This window comes from Pelodiscus sinensis, chromosome 10 (assembly GCF_052426305.1).
Source record: "Pelodiscus sinensis isolate ZL-2025 chromosome 10, ASM5242630v1, whole genome shotgun sequence".
Taxonomy (NCBI): domain Eukaryota; kingdom Metazoa; phylum Chordata; order Testudines; family Trionychidae; genus Pelodiscus; species Pelodiscus sinensis.
The window spans coordinates 26,903,583-26,928,293 of NC_143061.1; the positions used below are offsets into that span (position 1 = coordinate 26,903,583).

Sequence of the window (24,711 nt, forward strand, 5' to 3'; positions counted from 1 at the left end):
GCCCAAGTATTTTTAAACATCCAAGTATTATATTGACTTCTGTAAAAGATTCTCTGTATTCCAGTATTCTGAAGCTGAAAAACTTTCCCATGGAACATGCCCACCAGCAGTACTGCAGACGTGTGCTCCAGAAACTTAGATTTCCTTTTAAAAAAATCTCTTATGGCTGCAAAACCAACCAACCAACCAAAAAATCCTTTAAGATGAGAGACAGTGTAAACTGAGGAAGAGTCTGCTGTCATTTCCAAACAATAGCTCTGTTAGTTCATCGCAAGGACATGTTAACTTTGAAATGTAACAATGATCATTCCAACAGCTACAATGTTCGCTATTTTACTGCCGATCATATTAATAGAAATATCTATTTAACGTTCTTATCCCCCAAATCTAAAATTGTCTCCCCCGTCTTTTCAGATGTCAAATATCCCAAATGACTGTTATCCAGCACTCCAAATTTCTATCTTTCCCACCAAGGATGTCTACAGTGAAGTTCTAAATTGCCTACAAAAGGCTGCAGCACAGGGAATACTGAAAATGCATGGGAAGTGTACTATAAACTGACTAACATCAGAATTAATAACTCAGGCTGTGTCTAGACTACACCTCTCTGTCAACAGAGAGATGTAGATTAGGCACATCAAAATTGCTAATGAAGCATGGATTTAAATATTCCACGCTTCATTAGCATAAACATGGCCTCAGCGCTTTTCGAAATGGAGCTTTTTCGAAATCCCCCCCCCCCCGGCAGTTTAGACACAGATCTGTTGAAAATAAACCCTTTTTCGATAGATCCTGTAAACCTAATTTTTTTGAGGAATACAGGATCTATCGAAAAAGGGTTTATTTTTGACAGATCCATGTCTAGACTGCCATTTTTTTTCGAAAAAGCTCAGTGGCCATGTTTATGCTAATGAAGCACGGTATATTTAAATCCCTGCTTCATTAGAAATTTCAATGTGCTTGATTTGCATCCCTCTGTCAACAGAGGGATGCAGTCTAGACATAGTCACAGAGGCTACTGTACTTATGTTTATCTTTAATTTAATAATAATATCCATAAAAAGCAGCTATACTGGGTCAGAGCAAATGTCCATCTAGTCCAGTCTCCTGTCTTCTGACAGGGGCCAATGCCAGCTGCCCCAGAGGGAATGCGCACAAGAGGTAATCATCAAATGATCCACCACAACTTCTAGGTTGCTTCCCAAGATTTGCTGCAGAAGCACGTGGTTTTGTGGCATTTAGGTACAGTTCCAGTGCAGTATATGGATTATGTCCGTATTATATAGAAATCTTATGTACAGTAATTTGTGGAGAAACTTACTTTCATTTATACATGATCTGTACAGAGTTTTTGCTTTCTGCACTGCCAGTATGTCATTACTGTGGTCCCTGTCAAGGACATCTGAAACAAAGAACACATACGTGGAATATTATTACAGCACCTTCTCTGCAATGGGAAAGCCTAGAGGAAAACAGGATGAGAAAACAGCTGGGATAACAAGGATGGGGGAACAATAACTCTTCCTCATGCTCCCTTTTTATATCAAATCCCATAGAAGCCCCTCCACTCCAGGTCTGGGAGGACAGGGTGCTGGAGTGGCATGGCTGGGTAGGGAGAGGGGAGACTCTTGAGACAGCTGCTCTCCATGGTACCACCTCCAGCCTAAGGGTATGTCTACACTACCCCGCTAGTTCGAACTAGGAACGAGGAGTGGAACGAGGAGTACAGATAGTTCGGAACGGCTACGTAGTTCGAACTATCTAGCCCGTGCCGCGTGTAGCCGCGCGGCACGGGGTTCGCACTAGCCGGCTTTTAAAAATGGCGGCGCCGGCTTTATGCTAATGAAGCCCAGGAAATTCAAATCCCGGGCTTCATTAGCAAGTTTGGTATGCATACATTACCCCGCTAGTTCGAACTAGCGGGGTAGTGTAGACATACCCTAAGAGTGTTTCCCAATGATACTTGCCAAGTAAACCTTCTATGGAGTCCCCCTCTGCAGAATTCTAATGATCTGACCTTGGTGGGAGAGTTTGCAGATGGTGGGGAAGCTCTGTGAGTAGAGGGAGCGTCTGGGTTGTCATGCAAGAGGTGATGCTAGGAAACAGTACAGTAATATTGGGTTTCCTAGCAAAAGTCCCTGGTTACTATGGATACTCTGAGCTTTGCAGTTCATGTCTCCTAGATGGGGGCAGCTGGAAAAGGTGGTGTCTCCCCACCCCCGACATAAAATAGACTAGTTAGAAGAAACATTGAGCAACTATTTGTGGAAAGTTAAGGGAGGGATTATATGGGCCACCATCCTGAATTTGGTGTCATGCCTTGTGACATCTTGGTGGGTGGGTAGGAAATGAATATTTGTATGCCTTGAACTTAGTACTTAGAAAGGGCCTGCCTGCTTGGCTGCTGCTGAAGGAATAGACACGCAGAATGTAAAGCCTGCACCGAGCAACTTTCAGCATGTGGAGCAGTGTTGCAAAGGCTCCCATAGAGGGAAACTCCTTTTCCCTGTCCTCTCACCTGCAACAGCTGTAAGTACTGAGGGTACTGAGCTGTAGTACGTGGATAAGTGTGTGTGTGTGTGTGCACACAGAATTCAGTTATTATAGGGGTCAGGTCTAGGCAAGTTTGCTTCAGTGGTCAGCTACTATTTTGTAGAAACAACAGCCAGTGGGGCTGACAGCCTCACCTGGCCAATGGGCAAGGCAGGAGGAGGTGGTGCCTCTGCACCCCTGGAAGGGGAGGATCCTCCTTCAGAAGGGGCAGAGCTAGGGCTAGCATCACCCAGGCAGCCTCAGCACAGCATAGAGTGTGCTGCATCTCCCCCAGATAGCCCTCAGTGTTGCCTGGAGGGTGCAATGTGGGGCTTTGGTGGTGATGGCTGGGGTGCCCTGGGCCTTTCTGAATTGCTGGGCCCCAAGGCAGGTGTCCCCTTTGCCCCCCTCCTCCCTTCTGTCGGGCCTGACAACACATAATCACTAAATCTCAAATTATTATCCAAGGAAATGAATTGGTTGATTTATGATGAACTGAATAAAAAAGAATCTTGATTATTCTACCATATTGTTAGATAATGAGTTTTGTTCTGATTACATGTAAGCCCAGGAGGAAACTTTCATACAGTTCAACTTTCTAGTACATCATCATAAACTCCACTGACCTTTCAAAACAACTTCTAGTTCATCTCTTAAAATGTCAAAGTTGCTGTAACGGGAGCTGGTTTCTGGAATGACGTTCTTCTTCAACCATCCTCCACAGGCATATTGGTAAAAATCTTTACAAGGATCTGCAGTAGTGTCCATGTTCTCAATGATTCTGGCTGCTGTAATAGGAGACAGATTGAGATGTGGAGAATCCACAGAAAAAATAAATCTGGAATTCTGATATGGAAAGGGACAAATATAATTCTTGAGTTTAGGATACCCTGGCTTCCTACTTCTCTCTCCAAAACACCTACACAATTTTCTTAAATTTAAACTATTTTTTTTTCAAAACTAAGCAGTAAATTAAATAATTTAACATTTGATGTCTTCAAAGTCTTGTCTAAACAATGACTAAGTCATCTCTGAAACACCTCTGTAAGCTGTGTGGGTATTATCTCCATTATAACAATGGAAATACCGAAACAATAAGGTAAAGTAACTTACCCAAGACGAAGTCAATGTGAGAGCTAGGATTAAAACTTAGAATCATCTGACTTCCAACCCTGTTCTCATTCTTTCAAACCACACCACCTTTCTAATTCATATTTTAACATGATAGACACAAATTGATATCTGATATGGTTCACTGAAACTGAAAGATGTTTCATCCTCAAAGGACAGGGAAGATGAAACCACATGTATTGGTGAACAAGCAAACTTAAATACCTTTTCAATAACATTCTCTTTTTGTGCATATTCCCACTCAGTGTACATTTAAAAATGTCAAAGCAACTTTTAAAACATCCTAGTTGTAACAGTCACTGGGCCAAATGCTGAAGTACTTTCTCACTTTAATTAAGTCCTTCCTCAGGTAAATCTTCCATTGATTGTAATATGCCTAAATGTGGAGTCAAGTGCTATTAAACAGCCCACAAAAAGCAATATATACAATAACTTTTATACTTTATTTTAGTTTCCAGTTTTTTCCAATGAAAAAAAAAAAGATTTTCCGGTTGTATTTAGCATTCTCATATAGTCAAGATGATGAACGCATGCCCGACTGTTTATTTTTAAATATATCAGGTGGTTGTGTTTTCTGTACTCATTTACACATCTGTGTAATAAAACATAGCTAGAATACACAGACATTTTTCCCTTTAAGGCGAATGGAGACTAGAGAATGAAGGAGACTGGAGATTAGGAGTTAAATCGCCTAGAAAGGGAAGTTCTCAGAATGATATTTTGGCAGAGTTGGAGATTTGAGGGACTGCTTGTGTAATGACCTCGACAAGGCCTGCCTACAGGTTGGGGGTGGGGTGGGGTGGGGTTGGGTGGGAGGGCAGGAAAGAGGGTAGCGGCTGGAGCCCCATGCAGTGCTGCAGAGCCTCAGACAGTGTGCTCTGGATGGCACTGGGGTGGTGTGTGTAGCCCTGAAGGGTGCAGGCCTGCCTCTTCCACCTGAGGTCCTGCCCTTTTCAAAAGGGGCATGGTGAGGCTGTTGGCTCGCCTAATCTCACCATAGGGTGTTCACTGGGAATCAAATCAAGGATCCCCAGCAATGAACAGATTCCTACTACTTGTGCTAAAAGAATAATCATGAAGTGAAATCCATGGTAAACTGTTATCTTCTATGCAAACTGGTCACTAGAGCAGGATACGATACACACTCTGTCAGCATACTTCATCTGGGGGCACATGTACACTACATGGAAGATCGACCCTGCCACGGTCAATCTTTCTGCTACATTGAACTCAGAAGGTGCCCCCATTGGTGCCAATATTCCTGCTCCTCATGAGGAGTAAGGGAAGCCAATGTGAGAGTTTGCGCCCATCGGCTTGCCACTGTGTGGATGGCACGGAAATGCAACTTAAGATATGTCTGCTCCAGTTATGCAATTTATATAGCTGGAGTTGCGTCTCTTACTTTGACCTTCTGCTATGGCAAAGACCAGGCCTTGCAATATAAAGGCTCCCCAGACCCAAATTAAAAGGAATGAAAGACAGAGCCTGCAGCAGAGGAAATCTTGGACTTGGTTTTAGTAGAAGAAAAAGACATTTGGGATTTTGGGTAGAGATGAAGATTTGAGATTCTGGAATAAGGAATGAGTTGTGTTTGAAAACATACAAAAAATGGGTGGAAAAGAAGTGTGACAGGCCATCTGGCCTGCACTGGCCTTTTAAGGGTTAAAAGCCAGCCTTGGGAGAGGGCTGGAGTGGTGGAGCCAGCAACTGAGGCAGATGCAGCCAATTAGGGCCAAGCTGGGGCTGTATAAATAAAGGCTCCTGAAGGGCTAGAGACAGATTCACTCTTGCTCTAGTTGTGGAGCAGGGGGGACCTAGCTAGCTGCCAGGGAAGCAAGAGGCTTCCTGAGTTAGAGCAGGGCTGGAGAAAGGCAGGCAGAGGTGGGGAAGCTCTGGCCACGCAGCAAGGCCTGAAGAAAGATTTAAGAGTACTAGTGCTGCAGGGAGGCAGTCAGGGCAGCAGAAGGCAGCAGGTCCATATCCCCTTGCTAATGATGAGTGGCCATTTCAGACTGTACTTTGTCTCTGAGGCAGGAGCTAGATGATGACTGGCTGTGGGTCACTAAGGCAAGGTGGGCATAGGGGGATGAGGGTTCCCAAAAGGGGAGGACCCCAGAGTGTGGAGGAGCTGCAATAGGGCAGTACCCAGAGGGGAGGATGCCATGGTCTTGGCAGGATGTGGGTCCCAATACACATGGTAGAGACATTAACAGGTAACAGCAGATGTGACAGTAGCTGAAAGGGGGCACTCCAGGGCTGAAATGAGCTAATTCCTGAGTGACCAGGAGGAGGTACCATGGCAGTGAGTCAGGCCCACCGTATTTCAGAAGAAAATAGATGCTTGAAACAGAAAGAGAGACAAGGTCCTGCAAATGCAAACTCAAAGAACTTCACCAAGGGTGTGTCTAGACTGCATGGCTTTGTCGACAGAGACATGTAAATTAGTTTATTCGGCATAGTCAAAGAAGCGGGGATTTAAATAATCCCTGCTTCATTAAAATAAACATGGCTGCCGCGCTGTACCGACGTTCAGCTGATCCAACACAGCGCAGCAGACTAGACGCGGATCTGTCGGCTGGGGAAGCCTTTGCTGACCGATCCTGTAAACCTCATTTCACGAGGCATAAGGGATCAGTCGGCAAAGGACAGCGTTGGCACAGCGCGGCTGCCATGTTTATTTTAATGAAGCGGGGATTATTTAAATCCCCGCTTCTTTGACTATGCCGAATAAACTAATTAACATGGCTCAGTCGACGGTGCCATGTAGTCTAGACACACCCCAAGAGAGTCAAAGTAAAATTTTACAAAAACACATAATAATTGAAGTTCTGTCATGTTCCTTACAAATCTATATTTGTAGTAAATACAGTTTAAAAACCATACACCACTCGCACTTCACACTATATGTCAAGTATAGTCTACTGCCAATTATTTTTTTTAAAGACCCACTATTTTGTATATTTCTTAATAAGAAGCCTAAACTATAGACTCACATGGGACAGAATATTAAATTATTTTTATTACATTTCTTCTGAATGAGCAACATGTTCTGAAAATCCCTATGCCATTCACAGCAGCCAAAGATTAACACATACACACACACAAAAAGACTGAATACATATATGGACACCACACAGGCCCTGATTAAAACTCCACTCTTAAAATCATTTATGCCATGTCGGTTTATTGAACTCCCAATTTAAGACCCTTTAAAGAAGGCTAATTTCAGAGAGTGGTGCTTAGGATAGATGAAAATCTGGGTCTTTTAAAGTGTCTAAGGTTTCCCAAAATCACTCGTAACTTCTGAAAATTTAAGCAACAGTAAAATTCATATGACATTAATAATGGAATCAAGATCCTTGTGCTGGTCCTCCAAACAGCTGGGCCTTAATTCTGTGTGCAGTCCTGGCTGTTGGTGTTGTAATTGATCATCCTTTTCTTATCCATAACTTTGAGTCTAAACTTGGTCAAATTATTTTTATAAGGTGTTTTCTTTTGAATAAGAAACCTCCCCACACTAACTCCTACATGAGCCAAGCATCCAGTCTGCAGTCTTTGAAAACATTCCACTGTGTTACTCAAACATGCTTTTATACAAGACAAAAGCAAAACCATGTAATGTAGCAATAATATAATTAATTTTTATTAATAGCTTTTTTGTTTATTTTTTCATGCAAACAGAAAGCACTTTCTCCTGCACTGAGATTTTAAGTGACAAATTTAAACACACGTCACATTCTACACACATTATTGATAAAATACTAATATCAGGCTTGATGCTTTGGAAACAATTAAGAAATCGTGCTTCCTGCTCACTCTGTGCAGTTTACAATGTAGCTTGAACTACAAAGAAAAAAATAGATATCTGTAGTGATTCATAATGGACTGATATGAGCTGGAAGTTCTGTGTTGCATTATAGAAAGCAAAAATTGAAAGTGCCTATTGTGTGCATCCCAACTTTTAATGTCTAAACCCTTATTCCTGACTCCCCTGTGATTTGACAAAACTTGTTGTCAGGCCAAACGTTGTGGTTAAGGCCCTTCTTTATTTTAATGTAAATGTAAATTAAGCACAGCAAAGCACAGATCTCCTCAAATTAAGATCACAAATTTTCTCCTATTTTAATAAAATTCTGGTTTAGTCCCACCATTATACATCTGACCAGGAAAATGTTTCCATCATATCAAATAATTAAAATTACACACTTTTATATACAACATTTGCTCTCAAAATATTTAGTTGTCCTGTGGGCATTTCTGGTTTCTTAAGATGTGCAAGGCTATCTGTCATGCGTTTTCCCCCAAGAATTGATCAGCTGCTCCTTGTTGCTCATGCCTTTCTATGCTGTTGGCAAGTTGCATTCAGGGCCTAGTATTTGTGTGTGGTATTTTTATTTTCTGCTTTCATGGACTTTTTTAATGTCTTGTGGGATCTTCTGCTGTTTCCACAATACCCCAGTTTTTGGATGGTGGAAAACTAAGACTAGAACAAATCTTGCATTATTTGGCCCCTAGAAATAGCTTTCAGAGGCAGTAAAAAAGTTCACAGAAACAAATAAAATACAGCACCTGACCTTTGTACCACTGGATACAATGGCAATACTTCTATTGATTTCAAAGAGTACAAGATTGTACCACCACTAATGGAGCTTGAACTCCAATTGTATTTTTTTCCATTTTTAGCAGTTTATTCAGGTTCTTGTAGAATCCAAAATCCCAACCCTATCACCAAGTACTGTTAGTTAAGGGTGTTGCCTACTGTAAACTCTGATACTGTGGTCACTCTCTAGTTCCCCTCTAAAGTATGATGAATGTTTGAATTGTGCCTTTTATCTCATCAGAACTCCAGTTGTTTGGTACTGCATGATCATAAGCTTGCAGTTCCATTTTCATCCTTTTCTTCCTTCATTTTTACTGTCCACCATTCTTTCCCACACAAATCTCTCTTGCCCTTGCTCCTTTTTGCCCCTGCCCACCAGATCCAGCATTCCTCTGGTTTCTGTTATTTGACAGCTTCTGTTTTAAGATTACTTTTAAAGATTGTAAATAATTAATTGTCAAATTCTTTAAAAAATGACTTCATGAGTTGCAGTTGCTGGGCAGGAACTGAATCCAAAAGGCGGTGTTCTTACCAGGTGCTTCATCCTTGGTTAGCCCAAGGGGCACAAGAGTTTAGTATCGTAGGCTATGTCTAGACTGCAAGCTTTTTTTGGAAGAAGCTCTTCTGGAAGAGATCTTCTGAAAAAACTTCTTCTGAAAGCACATTGAAAAAGCAATCTGCTTTTTTGAACGATAGCATCCACACGGAATGGATGCTATCTCACATTTAAGATGAGATTACTATGGACGGAGTGGTCACCAGGGCACTTGTGCTTTTTCTTCTTCTGTCGAAAGAACTCCCTCTTCCCCGTCCACACACGCCTTTTTTCGAAAGAGCTCTTTTGGAAAAAGGCTTCTTCCTCGTAGAAAGAAGCTTACTAATGTCGGAAAAAACCCTCTGTTCTTTCAATTTTTTTGAAAGAATGTGATTGCAGTGTGGACATAAGTGCAGTATAGACACACCCCTAGTCCGCACCAATGCTGGCTGACTTCCAGGTCAGTGCAAAGCACCAGCTATATTGCCAAATAATTTTGTACTGGAAAAAAATCTCCCATTGAAAAGAATGGATGTAAAACAGCGTTTATCTGTCAATTTGCATCTAGCAGTTAGCTATATGTTGCATGCATCCAGTAAATCATTACCAGGCTACATAAAAGCAAAGCCTGTTCCTCCTGTGGAATCAGACTCCTATTGGAATGTTTTACCACCTACCTGCTATTGAGATATACACCTAACTATCCATCACAACACTTCTGTTGAAAAGCCAATATTGGCCAATGAGTTAAGCAAAGAGCTCTTCCCCCCCCTGCCCTGGCATAGTTTTGCAAAAGTTGTTTTTAGGAATAAAAACTCTATAACATGCAAATAGTTCCTAACCTCCTGTTTGGCTCTCTCACCTCTAGTCTTCCTACTTTGCAAAGCACAACCACTTTGGGGAGTGTCCACAGTTTGAAAGGATGGATTTGTTTTCTCACTCAAGTTTGAACTTGAACACTTTTCCCAAAGCACACTATTGAGCTTGTTTCCCCTTTATTTGCCCCAGCTGCTCCTCTTGGTTTTACAGTGCCTGATAGTGATCCCACTGAGATCAGTAGCTTAAGCTCCTATTAACTACAGTAAGAATAAGCACACAAAGTTTGATCAACTGGCATCTATAATGTAATTCAGTGCCTTGCGTATATTTCAAAGTTTTTCACAATGAACACAAAAACCTGGGTTAGTAATTTGATCATTTGTGTTCTATGTGTGTAATACTGCCATAACACTATTGAAAATCACCTGAACAGTTTATCCTGCTTGACCTTGATACCAAAGTCCAATCCGATATTAAATGGACACTATTGATTTAAATACTGAACTCATAGATTTATGGTTCATCGCAGTGGAAACATTTGAGTTGAGGCTCAGGCCAAATGGCCCTCCTGGCTTCCTCTCCATCTGGCCCTACCTGTGGGTTGAGGACTTGTTCAGAAATAGAAGCCAGGACTCCATAGTCCAGCCCTTAGTCATATTCACAGATTACAGATCTGACCTCCTGAATATAAAATAGTCCATAGGAGTTCCCTAGAAGAAGAAGAATGCAGAATCCATGATGGGCTGTGTGGTATAAATGTTTTATGGGTGCTGGCTTGGGATGAGTTGCATTATTCATAAGGGGCAGCTCCAATTCTCGCTAATAATTTTAAAACATTTTATAATTATGTATTCACCTAGCATAGAAAGCATGCACAGAGCATATTAAACACATGGAATGTTCTCTGGGCCTCTGCCCAAAAGAATGACCAGTCTAACACACACATACAATAATATATGGGTCACATTTCAAGGATGAGCAGATACAGTGGTCACTGTATTTCTGTATCCCAGTGAAAATGAAAACCAAGTAATGGCCAGACTATGGCTGTAAACTGGTGGGTTGAATTGGCGATAGCTGCCAGAGACATTGGAGTCTGCCAAAACTCTCATTGACTTTCGCTGAGCCAATAGTGCCTGAGGCAGTACAGTTTTTCCTGAAGCATTGGGTGAATACGCACAGCAAGGGCATCTGCTACTAGCATAGTGCAGTATGTGCTTCCCTCTTTCCCGTGCTAGCCAGTGTGAAGGAATGATGAAATTGTATTGCTCCTCTGAGCAGTATAGCCCACTCCCCATCACTTCAATGTAAAGAGCCAATGACTGGCTGTATTGAGAAAAGTTGAGTGGAGTACAACTTTCCTCACTTTCTCTTCATTCAGCCTCTTTTGTGTGCCTACACAGGGCAGTGCACAATTCTGAAGATAGATAGTGAAATCTGGAAGATATAGGGTAAAATCTTGCCCCACTGGAATCAATGGGAGTTTTGCAATTGACTTGAATGGGGCCAGGTTTTTACCAATAAAAGATAAATATCTACCATGCTAGAGAGTTTGAAGTTTTTATCCTGATCTCAGACATGCAGAGAAGCTGATTTTACAAGATGGTCAACAATGAATGACAGTGCTTTGAAATCAAGATTGAGGCTTTAATGTGCTTTAAAAAAAGTAAGTGAACTTAGTATGACTATATTTCATGAGTTAAAAATATTATGTGCAATTATTTCAATTTTTTATTTCATCGAGCACTTTAATTAAACTTTCATAAAAGTGATATTATAAAACTCCCATGAAAGTATGTAAAGACCAAATGAAATCAGTTCGTTTTCAGTGCCTTTGCTTTCCTGAGATAGCTAAAGTGTTACTAAATGAAGGACAGATTGTGAAGATGGGAATATTTAAGGTGAGCTGGGTGACAATTTATAATGGTTTCATGAAGTTCTAAAACAAGCAAAAGTATCAGAACCAGTTGAAAAGCTTATATCCTTACCTGACTTTATACAATCTGAAGACTTGCAAACACCATCTGAAAAAAAGTATGGGGCAAAAATTCAAATCTTTAATTTCCATTTGAAAATCTTACCGTATAGTACTCTAAATTTTAATTTCAGTGTAACTGTCATTTCAGAATTGAATTTAAAGGCAATGCAGACTGAACAATACTAAAATTGTAATTCATTAAGGGCCTGATCCCTTCAAACTTGTATACAATTGAATATAATGCTAACTACTATGTCCTTTTGGTATCAATGGGCTACTCACAATTGTTAGTCAACTGGTAAGCAAGTGGGAATCAGGCCCTAAGATTGCTAACATCTTCATTTCTTTAGGGTCATGCACTGCTTTTGATCCTTCTGATGGAATTCTTATTGACAACAATGGGAGCCACACAGCAGATCAAGAGCCTTAGCTAGGAAAAATGGACTTTTCATGCTGGTACAGTAATAATGTACAGAAAGCTTTCCCATTTCACTTATGTTTTCCCCAGCATATTTTATATGCTATAATTTATTTACCCAGTGAAACACAGTCTGTAAACTACAGAATTAAGAAATTAGAAGAAAGAAACATTCTGTTTCTTGAAGTAAAAATTGTTGGAAAAGGAATGTTATAGAAAATCAGAACTTTAAATGAAATATTAAATTTGAATGAATTTTAAAATCTCAATTGACCATGTTATGATCTTTAGGGACTTTTTTATGGTCAGCTGCCAGTAAATGGCAACTGTTAATCAGTTAATTTTATACAGCATACTTTATATGATTACAAAAAGTATATCATAGTAGAGACAGGCAATTAAATTCTTGGCTGAGCCTCTCTAAGTCAAATATTAAATTGTTTTACACTTTAACATAGAATTTGAACCTACTTCACTTCAATGATTTTATCTTATTCTACCAGGTTCATTATATTCTTCAAAACATTTTTTGCAGAATATTAACAACTTTAATATTCAAACTGCAATGAAATAAACATTCACTTACCATCATATGTTGCATACAGGGCTATCATTGTGATAGATATAATAGTTAGAAGAATTACTACAACAACTAGCCCTATTTCAAGGGCGCTCCATCGCAGTTTTTTCTTTGGTTTTGGAGTATTCATTTCAGTTATATCCATCTGGCTTTCTGACTTGCCCATAACCCAGATTCTGAAAAGGAAAAAGCTAAATTCACTGAGCGCCTAATTGAATCATATTTCCTATACACATCCAGCCGTTTAATTCACCAGCTACTAGGATGTTGTTTGTGATCAGCTGTAGCAAAAGGGGGGGAAAAGATTGTTTTGTTTACAAATCTGAGTAACATCTTAGTCATGAAATTAAAGCAACTATAACCACGCAGCTGTTTTTTTGCCACTCACAGTTCACAGGACAGTTCTTCTTTCACATATATAAGACACCAAAAAGGAAAGAACACCGACCCATGCTTGGTTTTAACAACCTTATGATTTAATCATAAATCCTGGTACAAAAGTTCACAGTCAAGCAAAAGGTAACTGTTAGTGTCTGAATAAAAATTAACTTAACATTGTGATCTTTAATCTAATGCCAAAGGTCAAATATGTTGTTTTTGCCTAAGTGGCATTTAAAAAAAATCATTTCAGCAATTAAATATTGAAGTGTTGAGGTTATGACTAAACAGAAGCAAGAAAAATGGGCTTTGTTCTGGACTTAATCCCACTCACACTGAAATTAATTGAAGTCTTTATGTTAATATTAATGGAAGTAGGATTAGAACTGCTGATCTAACTTTAGATGGATGTAAATTAGGAATAACTCCAACGAAGACAGATAAAACTAGTGGAAGTGAGATCAGGTGGTAGGATATGATTATGGCAATAGACCTTTTGTTTGTATTTCTTGAAAGGCTGTTGTTGATTTACCCCTTATAGTGCTCTGATATATCCACTCATTGCCTCCTTATTCAAATATTGTCCCTTCATTACCTCTGTTCCTGCAATACTGGGTTAAATTCTCCTGGATGCAGGGTAATTTTCCCTGCCACCATAGAATGGAACTCTTGACAGTCACAACCCATAGAGTTTTTTCTTAAGATTGTTTTATCAGGGGGTAGAATTCTTCCCCTGCCCTTTCTACTCTACTGGGAAGAATACTGGATTTCCAGGAGCAAGAATATTGGCTGTCCTCAAACCCTCTGGTCTCACCCCCCAAAGTAACCAACAAAAGACACAGCATTAAGTCTGTGCCATCAAGTCCTCCTGCCTCCTTCACCATATCCAGAGGGACCCACCTGGGGCATCTGACCCAGTGATCCTCCTTCCCATTATCCAATCAGGATTAGCTGGAGGCAACCTTCTCAGCCTCTTGACATTATCATTCAATCAGCCCTGAGGCTTGTACTCTATCTATATATTATTTGCTCTATTGCTATTGATGTTTGGTCCTGCTTCATCTCTGTCCTCTCCTAGCACCAAAGACAGTCAGTTGCACAGCCACACATCCTTCTTCCCCTTACGCATTGTAATTCTCAGTCATTCCTACTCTTTTCTACCTATGATTTCATGTTCCTTTCCTTTTAATTTTAAGATCTCTGCCCCCAAAACCAATCCTCAATAATTAGTATTTGTAATTTAAATAAAATCATGTAAGAGAATCCAACAGCCTAGAACTAACTTCACTGGGGGCTATGACAACAACAACAATAATAAATAAATGACTAGGATGATATGTCCTCCTATTGTCTCCCAAGTTTACTTACAGTTGCCAGACAGCACAGTGCTTACAGGCTAACCTGATTCACAGCTGTTCCCCTAAGGGATAGTTCTGGAACCACAGAGCAGTGAGGCATAGGTCTTCTATAGGTGCCTAGAAGACTGGAACCCAGCATAGCTTGTCTAGCCCCTAACCTTCCAAACATATAGGCCATGTCTACACTGGGAAATTATATTCAATTTATTAAATTTGACTTATAGACTCCTAATTTAACAAATTTGAATTTCTGGGTCTTTCGACAGGTAAGTATTGAAATTAGTCTGAGACATGCTCTGTTAATGCGGACAGAATAATGGAATTACTCATAGCCCCAGGAAGCACTCTGGGGCGCTATCAGAGGCCCTCCAGGGGGCAATTAGTTTGAATTAGTGGCACTGGAGCATCCACACGAACGTTATTTTGGACTTACAAGTTCAGAATTAGCATTACTCCTCAAGAAAAGCAGGAGTACAGTATTTGAATTCCACAGGCCCTTATTCCAGAATAATGGAATTATAAGTATTGTGTATGCACCATTTACAAATTTGAATTTAAGGGAGTTATTTTGGACTAAGGTTCTACAGTACACCAGATCAAAGAGTCTTACCTCCCAGTCCACATGGGCCTGTTTTGAAGTGAATTACAGGCTTTCACCAAATAAGTTACAGCTCTCCATACATAAGAGTGGAATCCCATAGAAAATGTATACACAAATGCTTACATTTGGGAGAACTGGCCCCTGTATTAAACTGTGATATCTTATTCACAGATAAAAATAAGAAAGCAATTTAAAAGTTGTACCTTTTCACCTCCATACACAGCAAGGCATAAGAATTACTTTTTATATATATTCAGAGCTGATGAATGCTCAAACCTGTCTGAACACTCTCATCCTAAATTAGAATATTGTTCACTCTTCTGGTTTTGGATGTGTTTTAATACTCTGGAATCGTGACTCTTTGGCTATGTCTACACAGCAGCATAGAAAGAGCGTGTCTATACTTCAAGCCATTACTTTGAAATAATGGTGAGCTGGAGGACTTCTTACTCCTACTCTTGGTAACCCTCATTTTACTATGAGTAAAGGAAGTCAAAGGAAAAGTATTTTTCCTTCAACTTTCTGCTGTGTAGACAGTGCCAGAAGCCAAGTTAAGCTATTTCGACTTCAGCTACACAATTGACGTGGCTCAAGTTGCGTAGCTTATGCTGACTTTAGCCTTGCTGTGTAGATGTACCCTTTCAGAGCTACAAGATATACTGTATCTTACATGTGCAAATGTGCTTCTTGCAGTCAGTAAGTAACTTTTCCCCACTGAAATAGTCTTTTTGTTGCTGCAGGAGTGTTCTTATTTAAAGATATCCCACTGATTCATTCTTACTTTTAGTTCTTTGTAAAACCTACAAAGTCTGCATTAAAGAACACCTAGTAAAAGCCTCTTTATGTGTTAATTGCAGACACAACAAAAGCCTAGGGGTAATTTAAGCAGATATGAGCTTAGGTACTACAGTTTTATTATGTTTCTCTCAGTGCCCCTGTGATCCTCTACCAGCTGCTCACTAAAGCTTAGACAAAACAGACAACCATAATTATTTTGACTGACTGTGGCCTAGGTGGCACAGTGAGTTAATGCATTAGCTTTTCACTTCTGGATGAGTATGTTTAAAACTGATTTATAAAACTGATTTCTGAAACGAGCTACATGTTATCAATCAACTCTCTAAAGAACTGCATGTGCGTGTACCAAACATACCACATGCTTCCATATGAGTTAAAACTTATGGCCTGAGGAACTGAGGAGAAGACACAGCTGGAGTGTTGCAATAATAGTAGGATAAAATTAACAGAGATGACTAGCGAATGCCTTCAGCCATCATTCAGATAAGTATGAACTCTTGGGCTAGGGCTACTATCGCCTCTACACTTTATCAGACAAGCAAATGTATACCTGCTGCAACAGCCATCACCATTTACAACTGCAGTTTGTTTTTAATTGAAAAGTGAACATAAAAGATTTGTTACAGTCATACCACTTTAGCTTGTAGGGTCTGATGAAATCATAGCTCAAATAGATGGCAGTTTGATTGGTTATGGCATACATACCCTGTAAGCTACTGTCCATCCTTTGCATGAGATGTAAAACCACACTTGCAAAGGTGTATAACCAGAGTCAGTTGCAATCCTTTCAACAGGATGACTTATGTAAGTAAAGGATGCAGGATAGGTTTCTTTGAACACTAAGCTGGATCTTTCAGGGTGCTTAGCTAGGAGCTGGATGTGCTCAGCATCTCACTGGTGGCACTAAGATTCTTGCAAGTTAAAATCCACAGTGATTTAATATGGCCTTTTATGAAATGTGTAATATCAACTTTTATGTAAAAGTCATTGTGAAAAAAGTAACCAAATGCCATCAAAGCATTATCAGCATTGTTGTAAATTACACTGGAGTCCAATGAAGGAAAACCTGGTACTTGAAAATAAGATAGGTATGTATGTTTTCATGATGTCAGAGGTAGCAGGAGGAGAGCTTAACAACATAAATCTAGATTGTGTTAACTATATGCCAAATAAAATTAAAAATCACAGTCCATTGAAGACTGTGTCACCATAACATCAAAATCTATAACATTAAAATGAGATGGTACTACAAGAGGCTACAGGGCATGTTGTTTGCTGAAGAGAAGGGCAGCTAAGTAACTGTGCACAAGGAGGTGAGATAAGAGTTCAGCAAACTGAATTATCTCTGTGACTATCTCTCTATTTCTCCAGTTGCATCTTTTCCCTGCCCTCCTCCGCCTTCCTGATCCCCAGAACCTCTCCCTTTCTGACCCCACTTTCCTCTTTTCCCCTTCTCTCCACATCCAGTCTCCCCTTCTCCAGTCCATGTGCCTTTGCCCTGTCTTCTCCCTCTGCCAGTCCCGCTGCCCTGTTATCTCCTCTGCCAGCCCTGCTGTCCTGTTTCTCCCCTGCCAGTTCCACTGCCAGTTCCACTTTCTGTCTTTCCCCCTGCCAGTCCCACTGCCCTGTCTCTCCCCTGCCAGTCCCACTGCCCTGTGTCTTCTCCCCTGCCAGTCCTGCTGCCTTGTCTCTCCCCTGCCAGTTCCACTTTCTGTCTTCCCCCCTGCCAGCCCTTCTGCCCTGTCTCTCCCCGCCAGTCCCACTGCCCTGTCTCTCCCCCGCCAGTCCCACTGCCCTGTCTCCTCTCCCCTGCCAGTCCCGCTACTAGTTCCACTTTCTGTTTTTCCCTCTGCCAGTTGCACTGTCCTGTCTCCGCTCCCCTGCCAGTCCCTGCCCCTCTCTTTCTCCCGGGACTCACCAGCTGATGTTCGGCGAAGTTCGGCGCTGATGTAAATAGACACATCACCGACCAATGAAAAGGCGAAGGCAGCCTTGGGTGTCCCCGGCTGAGCAGCCGCCAGGAGCCGGCGGGAAAGCGGCTGGGGAGGCAGAGAGGGGCACAGGCTGCTCCCGAGGCGCTAGGCTCAGACTCCGGCTGCAGCACTGCCAGGGGCGAAGAGCTGCGGCATCTCCAAGACATCCAAGCCCAGCAGAGCGCTGCCTCCTTCCCGCACCGGCTGCGGTGGGAGTTTGGCGGCGGCTGCAGAGCCAGGCTGGGCTGGCGGCAATAAACCAGCCCGTGTCTCCTGGCAGCCGGCGGAGCAGTTCTCGGGGGAGCCCGCGACCGATCGCACAAGGGGATGGGGCAGGAACCCCTCACCGTCCCCGCAGGGGCTTAGCCAGGCGCTCCAGCCACGGCTTGGTTAGGGGGACGGGGAGGGGGAGGGGTAAGGAGGGGGCGGCACCCGCCGGTCAGCGCAGGGGAGCACGGGCCGGATGGAGCCAGTGCCCCATTTCTTGACCCGGGACTTGGGGCAGTAGTCGGTCTGCTCTGTCTGGCGCGCGCGAAACACACACACACACACACACACGCGCGCCGTCTGCACAGTGACACCTTCCTTCACGGGGGTTTCACGTCTTGCAAAGGGGGGGCGAGCAAGGGAAGTTCTGCCGTGCACAATGCCTGGCTGGCGCCCTGCCTTTGTTAAATGAGTGCAGCCACCTCGCTTCTCTGCACGCCCCCCTTCCCCGAGATCCCGGCTGAAGAGGGAGAGACAGGCAGGAGAGACTTTTTGCATCCAGAAGGGGGCTGGATACAGAAATGGCCCTGAACTCTTCTCAAGATTCTCTGGCAAACTAACCATCCGGGGCATGTGCGTGTTTGCCGCCTTGCTAGTAGAAATCAAACTACTTGCTACATGATTAAAGGCGGTCGTTTAATTTCCGTTCCTAACGTGCTAAACAGACAACTGATAGATTTTTAATACTATCCCCACAGTCCCTTTCCTAGAAGCCCAGATACTGTTTCAGGGATGCAAGTGCCAACTTGAAATTTCTCAAGTCTGATAATTTAGTCGCACACCTCGGAGGCAAACTTTCTATAATGGAGAAGGGTGCACATTAAGAACTAATTTTCTTTCTGCATTGTGCAGCAAATGGTTCCAACCCATCAGTGAGACAAGGGTGTTTAGCCTACAATTAAATAGAACAGCCTGTTAGGAATAAAAACTAACAGAAGTTGGAATAGACTGAGCAGAGAGGCAGAGATGCATCCAATGAAGGCAAGAAAAGGGCAAATTCAAAAAGTTAACAAAACAGAGATGTTTAAATCTAAATGCAGAGTAATACCAACCTTATTCTAATCTTTTCTGGAGACTTATTAATTCAAACATCTCAGTTTCAACCTCTTATGCATTAGGCTTTCATTTGTACCACCTTAGTTATTACAGCCAGCCATCTGCTTCTATAGCTATCCATCTTTCTACTGCCTTAAAATCACCCTTTGCACTGTCATAATTCCTACCTTCTATCCATTAGCCTTCTCACAAATGATGATGGCAGGCAAATAATTTAAAAACATTTTAAAATGAATCTAATTATATGTGTTTGGTAGATTTTCCCTCAACCTTCTGATAGTTAAAGTTCCAGAAGTACATACAGGGAAATCAGAGTGGTCTTACTTAAAATGAGCCTCGCGGTTTCATTTTTCAGAATGCTATTAGGTGAACAAAAGAAGTGCCAAATATATGGGGCACATTGCAGAAGGAGGAAAGTAACTTTCTAATTTGTTCAAAGAGGACTAAAATGCCTGAGTCTGCATCCTTTATTTGTCCCTTTGTTTTGGAGCCCCTAGTTTGTAGGGAGTAGGGGAGAAGATATCACAAGCTAACACATATAGGGGTTAATCAGTTGCATAATCATAAGAATATAAGAACGGCCAGACTGGGTCAGACCAAAGGTCCAGCTAGCCCAGTAACCTGTCTACGGACAGTGGCCAATGGCAGGTGCCCCAGAGGGAGTGAACACAACAGGCAATCATCATGTGATCCCTTTCCTGTCATCCATTTCCAGACAAACAAAGGTTAGGGACACCATTCCTACCCATCCTGGCTAATAGCCTTTGATGGACCTAACCTCCATTAATTTATCTAGCTATTTTTTTTAACCTTGTTAAAATCCTATTTGTCTTCACAACATCCTCTGGCAAGGTGATCCACAGGTTGACTGTGTGCTGTTTGAAGAAACGCTTCCTTTTGTTTGCTTTAAATCTGTTACCTACTAATTTCATTTGGTAACCCCTGGTTCTTATATTATGGGAACAAGCAAATAACTTTTCCTTACTCACTTTTTCCACACCACTCATGTTTTTATAGACCTCTATCATATCCCCTTAGTCTCCTCTGTTCTAAGCTGAAAAGTCCAAGTCTTTTTAATCTTTCTTCATATGGGACCAGTTCCAAACCCCTAATCATTTTTGTTGCCCTTTTCTGAACCTTTTCCAATGCCAATATCCATCGATCAAATTCAGACGTTCTTCCTGAGCCTTTTTGTATACAGGAATCCAGTATGAATGTAGCATCCTGCTTAAAAGGTGAGTAAAGAAGTAACAATTTGGGCATGGTGGGCCTCATGTTTGGCTAGTGTCCATTTGCACACATTTACTTCTGTAGAGCAACGCACATTTTCACCAGCTGAGGATCTCGTCAGTGCAGTAAAAGGTACTTATATGAAAGGCTAGCTAGAAAGTCTTCAGGACTATATTGGATAATCTTTTTATGTGCTGCATTTTTACAGGCAAAAAAAATCATTCAATTTATTGAAAATTAAATATATTTATAATATTTGCTTCTATTGCCATGATGATCCAAAGAAATTACAACATAATGCTTTAACTTATATGCTGTTCTCTCAAAATATTTGTGTGCATGATCAGATTCCTGACTCTAATTCATTTTGCTCATTTGTTTTTATTAAAAAATCCCAAAGAAATGAATCACAAACAAGTTCACATTACATTTTATAATAGTTGATAATACTTAAGACATTTTATTGTTATAATAAATGGACAGTCCTCTCAAATTGTACTCAGACAAGTAACACTTACTCCCTTAAGTAGTCATTTTGGTTTCAGTTTCATATTGGTTTCAATCGCAAGAGTAAGGATTTGCAAGATCAGGCACTAAGTGATAACTTTAATTAACTCTGGGGTTATTCCCTGATAACTTTCTCTACTTCTAACAGATGACTCCTGAGTTGAAGCTGATACATTTAAAAGTGGTACTTTGGTAGTCAAGGAGAATACAGCATGCCACTTACAAAATCAAAGAGTGGAAATAGTATTAATAGAATGGCACATTGCCATTGGATTAATATCTCTGAGTTGAAAAGTACAGGTTTCTGTGCCAGCTGTTTGTCTAAGTGCAGATCTGATGGCAGTCTTTCATACCAGTGACATAATCCCTTCAAAAGAAAATGTTAAATCTGCTTCTCCTAAAACTTTACTTCCAGGTACTCCCTCCTTACCTGCCAAATCAATGTTTGCATTACCACCATCTGCATCACTGCTCTGCAGTCACAGTGTGAAGACTGGGCTAAGCCAAATTTCTGGATTTTGGGAACTATTATTCATTCTAGTCAGCAGCTTGTTAATACTAGTATAGGATATGCATCACAGATTGCATACTAGGGCTTCTGAAGTTCATTGGCATGCCTTTCTATCACAGAGTTGCTGACACTCCACAAAGTCTTAATTGCCAACTCTGATACTCTATTGTTCATCTGAGACAGGCACTGGACCAGCAACACTGGACATGAATGCATGGATGGCCACCACAAAAGGATATTGCAAAGTTAGTTGTGGAAAACCGGCAGGAACTACAGGTGCAGGTGTTTTCTTCTAGAGGTGGGCAGATCTTGCTTATTAGCATGTAATAAAACCATCGTCAGGCCTTGTGAGCAGCTGGCAATTTCATCTGTCCTATCCCTCCATGCAGTTTTAAGGATGATGACATCTCATCAAAGTTTTACAGGAGCTATGTGAGCCAAAACGTGCCAATTAGATGTTAATATGTGACTAAAGCAGCCATTAATTATATGGATGACTGTGTTCAGATTCCAACCAATGAGGGAGCTATGCCATCTTCTGCCCCTCATTACTGCATGGTATTCCTCTGACAGAGCTGAGGTTTGTAGAACATTTACCTCTCCCTCCCAGGAGATTTCTTCTTGCTTTTGGACCAAGGCAGTGTAGAAGCTAATCCTTTTTTACCATGTTCTACATAGAACCATTAGGATAGATTACAGTTGCATGCCCTCTCCAACTGCTGCATGCACTCTCTAACTCAGTGTTTCCCAAATGGTGTTCCACGGAACCCCGGGGTTCCACAAAGTGAAAATAAGGGTTCCATAAGAATTCCATTCCAATAACATTTTATGATTTTTTAAAAAATAATTAATATTTAAACATTAATGAATTTTATTGAAAACAATTTTAATTTGTGTTTGCCATGATAAGTGTCCCTATGTAATGCCAGCTTAGCCAGAGAGTGGGGACAATGATGTTACTACTCTGCCCTTCGCGTAGTCAGTCAGGGTATGTCTACACTACCCTCCTAATTCGAACTAGGAGGGTAATGTAGGCATACCGCACTTGCAAATGAAGCCCGGGATTTGAATTTCCCGGGCTTCATTTGCATGAAGCCGGCCGGCGCCATTTTTAAATGCTGGCAGTTCGAACCCCGTGCCGCGCGGCTACACGCGGCACGGAGTAGCTAGTTCGGATTAGGCTTCCTAATCCGAACTAGCTGTACTCCTCATTCCACGAGGAGGATTTAAATATCCCCCGCTTCATTAAAATAAAAATGGCCACTGCACTGTGCCGGCTCAGCTGATCGTCGGCACAACGCAGCAGTCAAGACGCGGCTTGGTCGACGAGGAAAGATAGGGGGAGAAGCGTCTCTCTCTCTCCATCTTTTGCACGTAGTTTGAACCATCAGTTGAATGAGCTCTCTGTTCTTATTAACAATCATACATTTATTATCAGAGGATTGAATTCCTAGTAGACCTTAATTGCATTAGACAATCACCCAAGGACAGACTGTCAGTGATAGCCTCTAGGGCTTGATGTCTTCGCAACTGGCAGAACTAATTCACAGAAAATTTGTTAGGAATAATTTACAGTGGTTGGATATAACAAATCCAACTCAGCTAGTTCACTGTAAGACCTCTCACTAAGCTTTCCAAATCAAGCTGGGGCCTTCTATAAACTGTGTCAGATTAATATCCACAGGTTGTGATCAAAGATGGTTGATGCTGAGGCTTCAGGAAAGCTTTAAGCATGTTCTGCTTTATGATCTCTGGCAGCAGTTGCACAGAAGAAGAAAAGACAACTTTGGCTGAGGAGCCTGTTATCCATTTGGTAATATGAAAGCTTAGTATTTTCTTTGGCTGATTGTAAGTTATAACTTGTCCAAATTTGTGTGAATATTCATGGGGTCAGCAAAAGTCTGGCATCATGTCACCTCCTCCCAACTACCACTGGCCAAGTTACAAAACTTTGTGCCAAAGTATGGAGGTTCTAGTAATATTCAGTAAAATAGTTGTAAGATTTTTTAACATGGGCAAAACAATAATTTTTCCCCAACTTCATTCTAAGAAACTGTTGATCTATTTTAATGGAAATTAGCATGAAATAAAATATAATAAAATAAAAGTCAACTGGATACAGTCACCTGGCATGGATAATTTCAACTGAAATGATTGAAAGTTGGCAAAGGTATAAACAATTAAAATAAGGTCTCATAATGGAAATTGACAGGCAACTATAGGAGTTTCTGGCTGCACTGCCTATAATAACAATTTTCTGCACTCATTTAGCATTTTCCACTTGAGTCTCTCAAAACATTTTGTGAATGTTAATAAATTAATAATAATGAAGTAGGTTATTAATTTATTATTATTATCATTGTCTCCATTTTCCACAGGTGGAAATGGAGGCACAGAAAGGTTAAATTACCTAAGGTCATACAACATAGCTGAAAAAGAGCATGGAGCTGAATTTTCTTCTCCTGACTTGCCATATTCTGATTTTAGCTACTAAACCATGCTTCCTAAATGATCACTCTCCAAATTCAAATTTAGGGACACATTTTCTCAGTAAGAAGCTGTCAGCTCACTAAGGGTGTGTCTAGACTATAGGGTTTTTTCGAAAAAAGTGGCCTTTTTTCGAAAAAACTTCCCCTGCGTCTAGACTGCTGCCACGTTCTTTCAAAAGTAAACCAAAAGAACGGAGCAGTTTTTTTGACCACGGAAAACCTCATTTTACAAGGAATAACACCTTTTTTCGAAAGTGCTCATTCAAAAAAAGGTGCTATGTAATGCAAACTGTGCTTTTTCTAAAGAGAACATCCAGACTGCCTGGGTGCTCTCTCTCAAAAAAGTGGCTTGCTTTTTCGAAAATACTGGTTGTAGTCTAGATGCTCTTTTTCGAAAGAGGCTTTTTCAAAAGTATCTTTCGAAAAAGCCTCTTTCGAAAGAGGCTTGCAGTCTAGACGTAGCCTAATATATTTCTTTCTATACTGTCACCAGCACTGCAGCTACTTTGATTGAAATTTATTTATTTATTTATTCCTGTCTTCTTCTCAGAGTTAAATGCAACTCCTGGCTAACAATGTTGCATTCTACTATGATATTATACAGTTGTATTTTCTCCTCTACTGTAGTTAAATAAGTCTGTGGTCTGACTACTTTGCTTTATGAATTATTCAGTTAAGAAGGCAGTTTCCTCCAAATGACTGTGTGGTGTAAAGCAAAGCAGGTTTAACATTGTCTATTTTGGTATTAAGGCCTAGATTAAATCTCTCTGAGGATGCATCTCCACAGCAGGGCTCAACTCAAAATAATCTATGCAAATTGAGCTATGTCAAGTGCATAGCTTATTTCAAAATAACTTATTTTGAAATTGGGAGCGTCTACACAATATTTACTTTGATAATTCCTCTGACTTCCCTTACTCCTCATACAATGAGGGTTACAGGAGTTCTCC

General features: G+C 41.0%; 1 protein-coding gene across 2 annotated transcripts in view; it reads right to left on the reverse strand.

The window, feature by feature from the left end:
* MME (membrane metalloendopeptidase) overlaps positions 1-18,424 on the reverse strand; it is an 87,265-nt gene extending 68,841 nt beyond the window's left edge. Inside the window, exons 1-5 of one of the 2 annotated variants that reach the window (XM_006123482.5) lie at positions 17,647-18,424; positions 12,600-12,769; positions 11,606-11,641; positions 3,159-3,320; positions 1,322-1,402 (exon numbers count right to left, since the gene is read on the reverse strand). In XM_006123482.5, coding sequence (XP_006123544.1) covers positions 1,322-1,402; positions 3,159-3,320; positions 11,606-11,641; positions 12,600-12,759 — 439 coding nt within the window. In that variant the 5' untranslated portion in view covers positions 12,760-12,769; positions 17,647-18,424. Of the gene's footprint in view, positions 1-1,321; positions 1,403-3,158; positions 3,321-11,605; positions 11,642-12,599; positions 12,770-12,981; positions 13,109-17,646 lie in introns of those variants that run through there. The other variant, XM_006123483.5, reaches the window with a different exon arrangement.
* Between the last annotated feature and the right edge of the window lie 6,287 nt (positions 18,425-24,711).